This window comes from Zingiber officinale, chromosome 4A (genome assembly GCF_018446385.1).
Source record: "Zingiber officinale cultivar Zhangliang chromosome 4A, Zo_v1.1, whole genome shotgun sequence".
NCBI classification, from domain to species: Eukaryota; Viridiplantae; Streptophyta; class Magnoliopsida; order Zingiberales; family Zingiberaceae; genus Zingiber; species Zingiber officinale.
This window is the reverse complement of record NC_055992.1, coordinates 27,377,121-27,389,152: the sequence shown is the minus strand read 5'-3', so window position 1 is coordinate 27,389,152 and position 12,032 is coordinate 27,377,121. Positions and strand designations below refer to the sequence as shown.

At 39.0% G+C, this 12,032-nt stretch overlaps 1 protein-coding gene across 1 annotated transcript; it reads right to left on the bottom strand.

Moving 5' to 3' along the window:
• Window positions 1–6,417: 6,417 nt before the first annotated feature.
• On the bottom strand, window positions 6,418–8,253 carry LOC121973230 (protein CUP-SHAPED COTYLEDON 3-like). The gene is made up of 3 exons (XM_042524785.1): window positions 8,029–8,253; window positions 7,093–7,358; window positions 6,418–6,873 (listed from the first exon to the last, which is right to left on the bottom strand). The coding sequence occupies exons 1-3, from the start codon at window positions 8,198–8,200 to the stop codon at window positions 6,517–6,519; spliced, it is 795 nt and encodes a 264-aa protein (XP_042380719.1). The 5' UTR covers window positions 8,201–8,253; the 3' UTR covers window positions 6,418–6,516.
• Between the last annotated feature and the right edge of the window lie 3,779 nt (window positions 8,254–12,032).

Genomic DNA, 12,032 nt, shown 5'->3' with positions numbered 1-12,032 from the left:
ACAAGAGAAATGAGTATCTCTCAGGCTGACGACGTACCCTATCAGACCTGCGAAGAGGTATGTCTACTTGAACTGGTTGTTGTTCCTCAACTCCTTGTGGAACAACATCATCCACAACACTTTGTGGTTCCAGTTCAATTTCCATCGAGGCATCAGTGCTATTGTTCGCATCTTGAACTTCTTCAAGATCGAACGTGCTCCCACTAGTCTTTCTAGAAACAAAATCCCTTTCTAGAAAGACCCCAGTCTTTGCCACAACTACCTTGTGCTGACTGGGAATGTAGAAGTAATATCCCTTAGTTTCCTTGGGATATCCGATGAAATAGCACTTATCGGATTTGGGTCCTAACTTGTCTGAGACTTGACGTCTAACGTAAGCCTCACAACCCCAAATCCTCATGAAAGACACCTGGGCATCTCTCCCAGTCCATATCCTATATGGTGTCTTTATCACGGCCTTTGATGGAACTCGGTTGAGTATGAAAGCTGCCGTGTCTAGAGCATATCCCCATAGATATGTCGGAAGATCTGTGTGACTCATCATAGATCGTACCATATCTAATAAGGTACGATTCCTCCTTTCGGATACACCATTCCATTGTGGTGTTCCAGGAGGAGTGAGTTGAGATAAAATCCCACACTCAGCTAAGTAGTCACGAAACTCATGGCTTAAGTATTCACCACCTCGATCTGATCGAAGTACCTTAATACTCTTGCCAAGCTGGTTATGTACTTCATTCTTGAATTCTTTGAACTTTTCAAAGGATTCAGACTTATGTGTCATCAAGTACACATAACCGTATCTACTGAAATCATCAGTAAATGTGATGAAGTACCTATAACCGCCTCTAGCAGCAACATTGAAAGGGCCACATACATCACTATGTATGAGTCCTAACAAATCAGTCGCTCTCTCGCCGTGCCCACTAAAGGGAGCCTTGGTCATCTTGCCTCGTAGGCATGACTCGCATATCTCATATGATTCAAAATCAAATGAGTCCAGCAAACCATCCTTATGGAGCTGGGATAAGCGCTTGTCATTTATATGACCTAAGCGACAGTGCCAGAGGTAAGTTTGGTTCAAGTCATTCGACTTGATCCTCTTGGTATTTATGTTATAGACAGGGCTCTCTAGGTCTAGAATGTAGAGTCCGTTTATCAGAGGTGCACTACAATAGAACATATCGTTTAAAAAGACGGAACAACATTTGTTCTTTATTATAAACGAGTATCCTCTCTTGTCCAAACAAGAAACTGATATTATGTTCTTTGTCAAGGCAGACACATAACAACAATCGTCTAATTCTAGTACTAGCCCAGAGGGCAGAGATAGATGATAAGTTCCTACAGCAATAGCAGCAACTCGTGCTCCATTGCCTACTCGTAGGTCTATCTCACCCTTCGTCAATGCTCTGCTATTCCTCAGCGCTTGTACATTAGTACAAATGTGCGAAGCACATCCGGTATCTAATACCCACGATGAAGAAATAGAGAGGTTGACTTCTATAACATTTATACCTGAAGTAGAAATCTTATTTCTCTTCTTCTTAAGATCTTCCAGGTATTCTTTGGAGTTCCTCTTCCAGTGCCTTGCTTGTCCCTGATATAGTTGGCGAAGATGCTCAACCATATCAAAAGCGCCCATTAACTCATGTTGCTTCTGAAGCTCTGAGTTCATGGTCGCGAGCATTAGACAGGACACATCTAATGCGTCGTCTTGATGCTTCTTGTAAGCATCTTTGTCAGCTCGCGGGGCATTGGCAGGAGGAGCCTCCGGAATGGGCTGCTCCAGAACGTACAGTTTACGTTCCTGAGTGAGAACTATTCTCAGGTTCCTGTACCAGTCCAGGAAATTTGCTCCGTTGAGCTTGTCCTTCTTAAGGACAGATCGCAGGGAGAAAATGTTCGTATTCGACGTCATGGCAATTCTACAACAGAAATAAATGCAGAAATAAGTATCATATTCTTTTAAAATCATTTAATTAGGCCTTTTAATTAAATGATGCTCCCACTGAATTCTATAATTCTTGTGGAACAAGATCCACATCATACTAACCCTTGAGTTAGCTTTGGCTAATACGCCCAAGGCTTAGTATGATTGGTAGGTAACGATTACCAATTACATCTCTATGCAACTCTTGTTTATAGAATCAATATCCGCATTTATATTAAAACTCGAGTTAGCTTTGGCTAATACGCCCGAGAGTTAATATAGATGTGATATTGACCTATCTTTCTAACTATTGGAAGAATGCCTATAGTTGACTCGATCCAACCGAGTAACTATGAATACTCAATCTAATTGAGTTTTTATTCACCCATGCGTTGATAGACGGGACCAAGATTGTCCCTCCGTACCCTACCAAGATAATATGTATTGCTCTGCTTTGGCAGATTCAACAATACATGTGATCGAGGTAGTGATAGGTATCACGGCACGGTTAGACATTTTAGAGTTGGTTCGATCTAGATCTAATCTAATCGAGAAGAATGCATCTTGTGCACGACTTAGATCTAATCTAATCGCAAGGGTGCATCATGTGCACGACTTAGATCTAATCTAATCGTTAAGGCACTAATTAATTAATTAATTATTAAACATGCATCAAATACATAATAATTAATTAATTAATCTATTTGTGATTTAGTCATGGCCCTACTACGATCTTCTCAAGCCAATGAGAAGATCGATTGGTCAACCTAGGGTCAACAGCTTCTCCAAGCGCCTCCCTTTGACCACCTTGTGTTGCTCGTGCCTGCCTCGGAACTCCGTCTCGTGTGGACCCTCCACCGCTCCAATTTGTACATTACAATTTGAAACTCGAGTTACATTCGAGTCTAAATCTAATTTACAACAAGAATAAAAGACGAGGCACGACGCGCAGGTCGCGAATAATAAAATAAATACAACACGCGAAAACACATCACAGCACGCAGGCCGTATTATGAATTACAACACAACCAATCATATTGGGCTTTGGGCCATGACTATCACAAATTAATATATATAATTCAAAATTATATATTTTCATAATTTTCTATAATTTTAAAATTAATTTTTACAATTTTACAAGTAAAATTTCTCGGCGGTCCCGTTTAGCGGTTTCGGGCGCAATCGCGGAACGGATCCCCTTGCGGGGCCCAGGGGCAGCGCCCCTACCCGCGATCTAACCATCGCGAGGGTTCCTTTGCGATCCAACAGCGCCTAAACCCGCTGTCCCAAAACGATTTGGGCCGAGACATTACCGTTTCGGAAAAATCTTCCCGACGGGTTCGTTTTTAGCGATTTCGGGTGCGATCGTGGAGCAAATCCCCTTGCGGGGTTAGGGGCAGCGCCCCTACCCATGATCTAACCATCGTGAGTTGCTCCGTTGCGATCTAAAGGCACCCGAGTCCGCTGTCCCAAAAGATTTAGGGTCGAAACGAAGTCGTTTGGAAAAATTCTTCCCGATAGCCGAAGCCTACAAGTGCCGAGACACTTGTGCTTCGCCTATAAGGAAAAATTACCCATAAAAACATAAAAATTGAATTTTTACAGAAAATCACAGAAGCTTTTTGTTTTCCAAAAATCAAAAACTAACTCGTACATGTCTTTGCACGTGGCTCTGATACCACTGTTGGGTTCTTCGAGTCGCGAAAACCGCTTTTTCACGTCGCGGAAACCCCGAAGGACCCAAAGCCGTAGATCCGTGCAAAGATTCGTATAAAAATTCGAAAAACTATTTCTTGTACGAGTTCAAAAACTGATCTACTACTTAGATCTACTCAAGCTCTCCCTCTCCCTCTCCTCCCTTGGCCGAACCACATAGGTGCTAGCACATCTTGGTTTTTGGTCATCTCCATCTAGTGTGTCCGTGTGGATACTTCTAGAGGACCGGCGCTTGACGGTCTTGAGAGGGAGAAGGAGGAAGATGCACACAAGTGAATAAAAAATGAATTTTTTCACCCAAAAACCAAGTGGCCGGCCACATTTCAAAAAATTCACATTAATTGCATTAATTGCAATTAATATGAAACCATAAAATCACATTAATTGCATTAATTGTAATTAATATGAAACCATTAAGAGAGTGACTTTGTTACTTCCATGAGGTGGCACCCATGATGATGTGGAACATCACTATTGGTCCACCTAATGCCAACTCACCAATGAGGTGGCAAAAAGGTCAAGTCAAAATTGACCTTTGGTCTTCCTTCTCAAGTCAAGTCAAACTTGACTCAATCTCTACCATGGTGGATCTAATCCAACCATTTGATTCGAGCCAACTTAATATAATGAATCTAATTCATTAAATTAAATTGATTCAATGAGTCAAAATCTAAATTAGACTCATTTAACACATGAATCAACTTGAGTCGAACTCAAGTTAGCCCAATTAGGATTACTCTTAATCCAATTTGATTCATCAAATGAATCTAATCCTCTTGGTTCATCATATGAACCTAATCTCCACCTAATTGTCCTAAGTGTGTGACCCTATAGGTTCTTGTAACGTTGGCAATGCCCTAAACCCATTTAGGAGCATAAGTAATGAGCGGTATCTAGCAACACATCATTACTACCCAAGTTACAAGAATGTCGAGATCCGACATCACCTTGTGACTACCAATTGTGACTACTCACAAAATAATGACAAGTGTCCTTCTATCCTAGACATCTAGATTGATCAATATGAGGCATAGACCGTGTCATCCTCTAATCAATCTAAATCTTGAACTCCAAGTAGACTCACTCGATCAAATGAGCTCAACATCTAATGTTGACTCATTTGGGCATGGCCATGCACTTAGTGGTCTCACTCTATCAAGAATACCGATGTCGCTCCCGTCATATGGGAGGGATAGATCCCATCTACATCACTCACATCCCTCTACATAATTCGTTATATACCCAGTAATCGCCTTTATAGTCCACCCAGTTACGGGTGACGTTTGACGAAACCAAAGCACATAACTCCTTATGTAGGGATCCATGGTGACTTCAGGTCTAAGGACTAATAGTCATACTAATAGCCACATGAGAAAGTATATGACACTCATATAACGATCCATGATACTTTCTCATGGCGGGTCATTCAGTATACATTCTCTAATGCATACCCATGTGTCAGCTTGATATCTCTATATCCATGACTTGTGAGATCAAGTCATCGAGCTGACCTACATGCTAGTCTTATTGTATTAACATTGTCCCTGAATGCTAATACTCGACTAGGAATGATTTAGAGTAGTGTTCCCTATATCATCTCACTATCGATTCAACTAATCGATTGATATAGGTATGAACCTTCTACTCAAGGACGCTATTATACTTAGTCTATTTGGCACTAATATAAATAAGTATAATAACCAAACAAATGCCTTTATTAATATAAAAGAATATGATATACATGAGTCCATACAATCATCAAATGATTGGCTCTAGGGCTCTAACTAACACGCCAAGTGTCCTAAACTCTCATGCTATTTGGTCGAGTTATAAGCGGGCACGCTCTCACGCCAGGCATCCCAGACTCATGTCGTTCTGTTGAGTTATAAGTGAGCTTAGCTCTCGTGCCAAGTGTCCCAGACTCTCGTGTCGTTTGGTTGAGTTATAAACAAGCTTAGCTCTCGCACCAAGTATCCAAACTCTCACACTGTTGGGTCAAGTTATAAGCGAGCTTAGCTCTCGCGTCAAGTGTCCTAAACCCTCGCGCCGATCGACTGAATTGAGGCATGGATGATGCCAAGACATGAGACTAAGACATGGATGATACTGAGACCTGAGAGTAAGGTGTGGGGGTGTCGACAATTATGGTCGAAAATAAATGTCTTATCTTCAAACAAATCCTTTGGGATGAGGGTGCTAAGAAGATTTGATCAAACCTAAATCTCTTCCGGTTCATGTCCAATTCTCTTTGAGTCATGTTTGACTCATCTTAATTTTAACTGACAGCTCAGCACGACTTACGAGCTAGGTAAGAATGTTGGATTGTGTCACATCATAATTCAAAAATAATTAACCAAATATGAAATAAATATCTTAAATATCAAATATTTCATATTTATTATTAAAATAAAAATGTTAATCATCAAATAATAATATAAAAATGTTTAATTTTTTATAAATGTGTAAATCTCAAGTTTTTTTTTTATTTCTTACGGATGCCGCAATTTACAATTTATTTATTTATAATTATCACTTGTTTTGCATTATTTCTTTTATGGTTAGTAAATGATCGAACGACATGCCGTAAGATTGTCAGAAATCCTCTAAACAGGAAATCATCAGGAAAATAGAAACAGAAAAAAATATTGCATAACCTTCAGTTGAATAAAGTGAAACAAAATCTTCTACTTTCCCCTGATCAAAGCAGTAGATAATTATTTATAATTAAGACAATGCAGTATACAGTAGAACATATGTAATCAATCAACTAATCGTTTAACATGCATCTGTACAAGTTCAATCATATATACTATTACTGTCTCCTATGTATTTGAAACACGTTACAAGCAACCCTCACCCTTTATAGGTCATATATACCTTCCATCTCCACCAACTGTACCATGATCAAACCCTAAATCCAGTAAGAATCCAAGCTCATTACCCTCACAAGACCTTGAGCTCGTAATAATACTCTCCATATTCCCCATCGTGTAGTGATCAAGAGAGTTGCAGTCGAGAAGTAGCATGCTCGTGAAGGGGTTTGAGCTGACATTTTCTTCCTGTTCGATTTGCATGGGTAGGTCCACTAGAGAAGGAGATGGCCTAATTGTTAATGTGGGAGAAGAGGAATAAGAAGCTTCCGTGGTAGTAGCGTTGCCATGCAGCTGGTCTATGCTCTCCCGTTCTCTTTTGTGGAAAACTCTGCATAGAACCCAGGCCCCCTCCTGTCATTCGTATACATGCATATTCATGCAGCAAAGTAATTAGGCAAAGAGATAGATTCATATAGCCGCATTAGGTACCTAAGTTTGGGTGAAAATCAATGTTTCTAAATTTGTCATTTAAATACTTGTAAATTGTAAGATAATAATATCAGAAGACCATATCCTCTCTCTCTCTAGATATATATATAACATCAGAAGGAATATGTAAAGGTGCCATACCTTACGGAGTGAAGGAGGGGTCTCCAGTTTGAACTCATGCATGACCCACAGAGTCTTGATGCCACTAGGAGCTCTGCCTCTATAGAACACCAACGTCTTTCTCATCCCTACCATTGCGTGAGTCCTTGGATCACTGATTTCCCTATCTTTTCCAGTAGCCTTCCAGTAACCAGATTTGGTCGCTCGGTTCGCGCGTGATCCAGTCGTGTATTTGCGGTCACAGAAGCTGAAGAAGTACCACTCGTTGGTACTCAGCTCGGCAACGTCTGTGTGAGGCAAAATCACATATATATATTAGGCATATAAAATCAATACTCGCTTAATACTGCACAGATAAATGTGAAGTTTTAGGTTCTTATTTTCAAATAATTAAAACGTAGATTGCTCGAATGAAATTTTTGAAACAGGAAGCAATTAACAGAGCTATCAAGATTTTGAAATAAATCTGACATAACGGAAGCTATTGATTTCATTGATTCGAACACAAATATAAGAAGTAATGTTCTAAATACTTGTTGATTCAACAGAATATCAAGAAATTAGACATCCAAAAACTTAAAGTTTTGAGGAAAAAAAACAGTCAAGATCTTATGAATCAAAAACTACTAAAAACCAACTAAACGGTTGTTAAACCCTAACTCGGCAAATGATAATAAAAAATAATTAAAATTTGGACTTTAAAAATATTTTAAACGATATTTTTTAGTCTAAAATCAGGTCATTATGGATTTCATCCGATAATCGACTGTGTATTTCTGAATGAACTTCGATTTGATATTCTGTATGTCCGTAATTCAATCCAAATTAAAAGTTACGATTATTGAAACCTTGTTCTGCTGTTCCGTGTCAAAATTGCTAAAAGAAACTAAAACCTAATAGTTTAATTTTCAAAAGCAAAGCGGCTATTTAGTAGATGATGAATCCAATAACTTTCACCTGGAAGTTCCCATGGCTCGCGAGTGTGCAAATCCACCTCCACCATTGTCGTCCCTTCCAAGCTTCTTTGTTTGGTCACCTTGTTGTAGAGATAGTGGCACACCAGTTCCTCATCACTTGGATGGAACCTGAAACCTGGAGGCAGAGTGGATTCTATATCTCTCAGGTCCATTTCTCTTCTCTGTACAAAAATATCTTATCCGAAGCCAAATAAGTGAAGATGAATATATGGAGAAGGAAGAGTTCGATGGAGTTGTCGAGGCTGAGGGTTTAAGTATTTATATATGTAAATGATGCAATAAATCTCCAGGAGAGGCGTGCACCGAAGGAATTGATAAGTCCACAACAGCAAGAAAGCTTTCATTAACAGTAAGGAAAAAGAATTAAAAAGTCATTTTATCTCATACACGCATGAATAAAAAATGATATCGTGGCATGAAGGTCGTTAAGTAGGAGAAAGTGTTGTTATTCAGATGACTAGTTGATGAGTAGACAAATTAAAAGGGGTCTCATTAATTAATTATTCATGGCATGCGAGACATGGAGATAGCTTAGTATAGGATTTATAGGGTAGGGTAGGGATGAATTGTCTGTCCTATTTGGTCCTTATAAACTCACACAGGCTGTTCTTATATAACTTGCTTTGGAATTTTTATCATGTATATATCTCAGTTTGATTTGGCAACAGTGACAAATATCTTCATGTAATTATTAACCAGATGCATGCATCTTTGAGAGTTGTGTTCTTGCCTATTGTTCAATTAATATTGACTTCGTTATAGATGATAAGTGTCTTATATATTATTATTAAAAAAAATCCATCTAACTCTACTGTGAGAGGGCTATCCTTTTTTAAAATAAATGTAAACTAAAGCAAATATATAATAGATTACTTAGACTTTACCAACATTGTTGGTCTTCTGAGTTTCCTCATTCAAATATATTATTGAAGAAATTCAACTTTATTCTTACATAAAAGAATAAATAACTTAGAATCTAATTGGAAATAAAAAATAATATAAGTTAATTTTATGAATTACATAAATGTTTAACTAATTTATATGAAAAACTCAAGTTCAGTTGGAAATCGATAAGATTTTTAATTTAATTTTTTTTAATAAGCTTGATAAGTAAATAAATAAGTCAGTACATTATTTTTTGTTTTAAAAAATAGAATCAATTTGTTCATCTGAAAATTAAATAAAATGTTTAAATTAAAAAGTACACTAATAGGTATTTAGGAGTACTTTTCCTATTTATAAACAACACAGTGGCTGTTTGATAGCATCCATCTACTATAAAAAAAAAAAAAAAATCATAAAATGTAATTGATATGGTGTAAGATATCTTTTTGGGTTGTTGGGATAATCCCAGGCCCAAACAATGCAAAAAAAACTTAAATTGATAGATTTTTCAGATAAATTCCTATAGTCATACCTTAAATTTGTATGTTTTTTACATTTTCATTAAAAAAAAAGTGAAAGAACTTTCGATCTGTCAATCCTTACTACATCGAGACTTGATAAATCCCTCCTACCTAAATAGGTCACTTGATCCTGTGACTTACTTCCTTCATCTCGCTATGGGACCGTCAATGAAGGGTACTTGGAGTGAGCAAGTCACCTTTTGACATATTAAATTTTTTTTTTTATTTATAGAATTTTATTTTAGTAATAAACTATTGGAATCCCAAGGTTATTTTGATGTGATCAAATAAGTTAAATTAGGTCCTGTGATTTTTTTGATCCATGTATCTAAGTGTGCAGGAGCTTAGAAGCACTGAAAGTCGAACGGAAGATGCGGCTAGCGAGAAGGATGGCACGGGAGAGAGCCGACGGGCTCAATGCGTTTGAGGGACAAGGCGCCATGGAAGAGTACACCGGTGGACAAGAAGAACATGCGCGATGTTCGATGGACAAGAAGCCGGAGCAGAAGACTGCTTGAGGAGAAGGCTGAAATTAGGTTCGGATGAGCCTTATTTCGGTTGGCCGAAATTATCCAAGCGAGCGGAGCCGGAGCGGAAGACCCGGACTAGTCCGGGCGCCCGGAGAGATTCCAGGCGCCCGGTACCTGATTCTATCCAGATCGCATTTGACCGCGATCCGTTACGGAGGGGATAAAATTTTATCCCCCTCCAGGCGCCTGAAACCCTTTCAAGCATTGCGACCAAGGCTATAAATATAGCCTTGGTCCAAGAAGCTAGAATCAACAAGCATTTCGTTTACAACACTTGTGCGCTTTCCATTTTTGTTTAGCTTCTTCATTTTTTTGCTTTCACTACTGTAAGGAGGCTTCTCCACCTGAAGGAATATTTAGTGCGCTTCATTTCCTTGGATTAACAACCTCACCGGTTGTAACCAAGTAAATCCTTTGAGACTCTATTTTCTGTTTATTCTAATTTTATTTATGCAAGTGTTCATTTAAATCCGAGAAGGGTATTTTTTCTATCTTATTTTTTGAAGGGCTATTCAATCCTTTTCTAGTCGGCCCAACGGTCCCAATAAGTGATATCAGAGCCAGGACGCTTCAGGAGAACTAACCGCCAATTGAAGCAAAGATGATGGTCGGACTGAGCATATACCCGCCGAAATTCGAGGAGGAGTTCGTTAGCTGGAAAAAGTGAATGCAGGTATTCTTTAAAACCGACTTTGAATTACATTTAATAATAAAGTTCGGTTTTGTAGCACCTAAAGGTAAGGAAGAATACCAGTGGATGAAGAAAGAGCAGGCCGACTACGTGGTAAATGGCAAAGCAGAATTCCATCTGCTGAGCGTCCTTCCGCCACAAGAAGTCAACCAGATCGGCACCTACAACTCAGCAAAGGAGCTTTGGGAGAATTTCCTTGAGCTACATGAATGGACGCCCGAGGCCAAGCTCGCAAGACGAGACTTATTCTGCAACCAGCTGATGAACCTACGGCTTGAAGAAGACAAAACGATTGCACATCTTCACTCGAGGACTAAAGAGTTCATCACCGGACTTTCGAATCTCGGAGAAAAGGTAAGTAACTGAGATTCGCTAAGGTACTCTCTTAATGCATTCTTTAGGAATACAAAATGAGCACCACTAGTAGATTTCTTCTATATCTCTAAGGACTTAGAATCTATTATCTTAGAAGAATTATTTTTGACGTTTAAAGTGCATGAATTGAGATGTGTAGGTACGAAGGAGTCGAAGTGTCACGCCCCGGAGGAGTCTCTGTCCGAAGAAATTTCGGCAGCATCTCCCCTGTACGGCGGACAATCTGAAACTTTTCTACAAGCACTATACACCTCAGCCACATGCGGCTGGAATAATAACACAAATTAAAACAAACACCACGCAGTTTATAAAGATATTTAGCCTCTAGCTGTCACAACCACGCAGTTAATAATAGTAATCAATAACAATAGGACTCTGACTCGAAATCCACCATATTCCACTACACTCGTAAAGCTCAAATCCAATGAACTCACCTCTTCTGCCGTCCAGGCAGGCACGTAGTAGAATGAAATCCAATATCATATCAAAAATCCATCAAAAGGTATCACTCCATACAATATCCATAGGAAAAATCCAAAGACAATACTAAAACAAAGTCTGATATAGAAAAAGGCCAAATAAAAACAAATAACGAACTAGTAGAGAACTGGCTCTACGTGCAGATGGGGGGCCAGCGACTGGAACTGCTTCGAGGCGGGGCGAGTCCAACACTCAGCAGGTACAACTGATATGCATAATAAAACAAATAACAGACAACACTAATCATGCGTACAATCTCCTGAACACGAGAAGAATAAATGCAACTGAAACGAAATCAGGAGATAACTGTACTAACCGGGATCAAAGTACAAGGTAACAAGGTCGTCAGACTGGGGAAGTCATAATCCTGTATGCATGTCAATCATATGCATCCACATAAATGCAGCAAGTAAATGCAGCAATCACAAACAATAAATGCAATATATGCATATGGTGACCGTGCACTCTGAAATCACTGCTCCTGCAGAGCGACCGAGTGGAC

Coding starts and splice junctions, on each gene's coding strand:
- LOC121973230 (XM_042524785.1), bottom strand. CDS start 8,200: ATGGACCTGAGAGATATAGAATCCACTCTGCCTCCAGGTTTCAGGTTC. Junction 7,359..8,028: donor CGAGCCATGGGAACTTCCAG/GTGAAAGTTATT, acceptor TGCCTCACACAG/ACGTTGCCGAGCTGAGTACC. Junction 6,874..7,092: donor CCCCTCCTTCACTCCGTAAG/GTATGGCACCTT, acceptor TACGAATGACAG/GAGGGGGCCTGGGTTCTATG.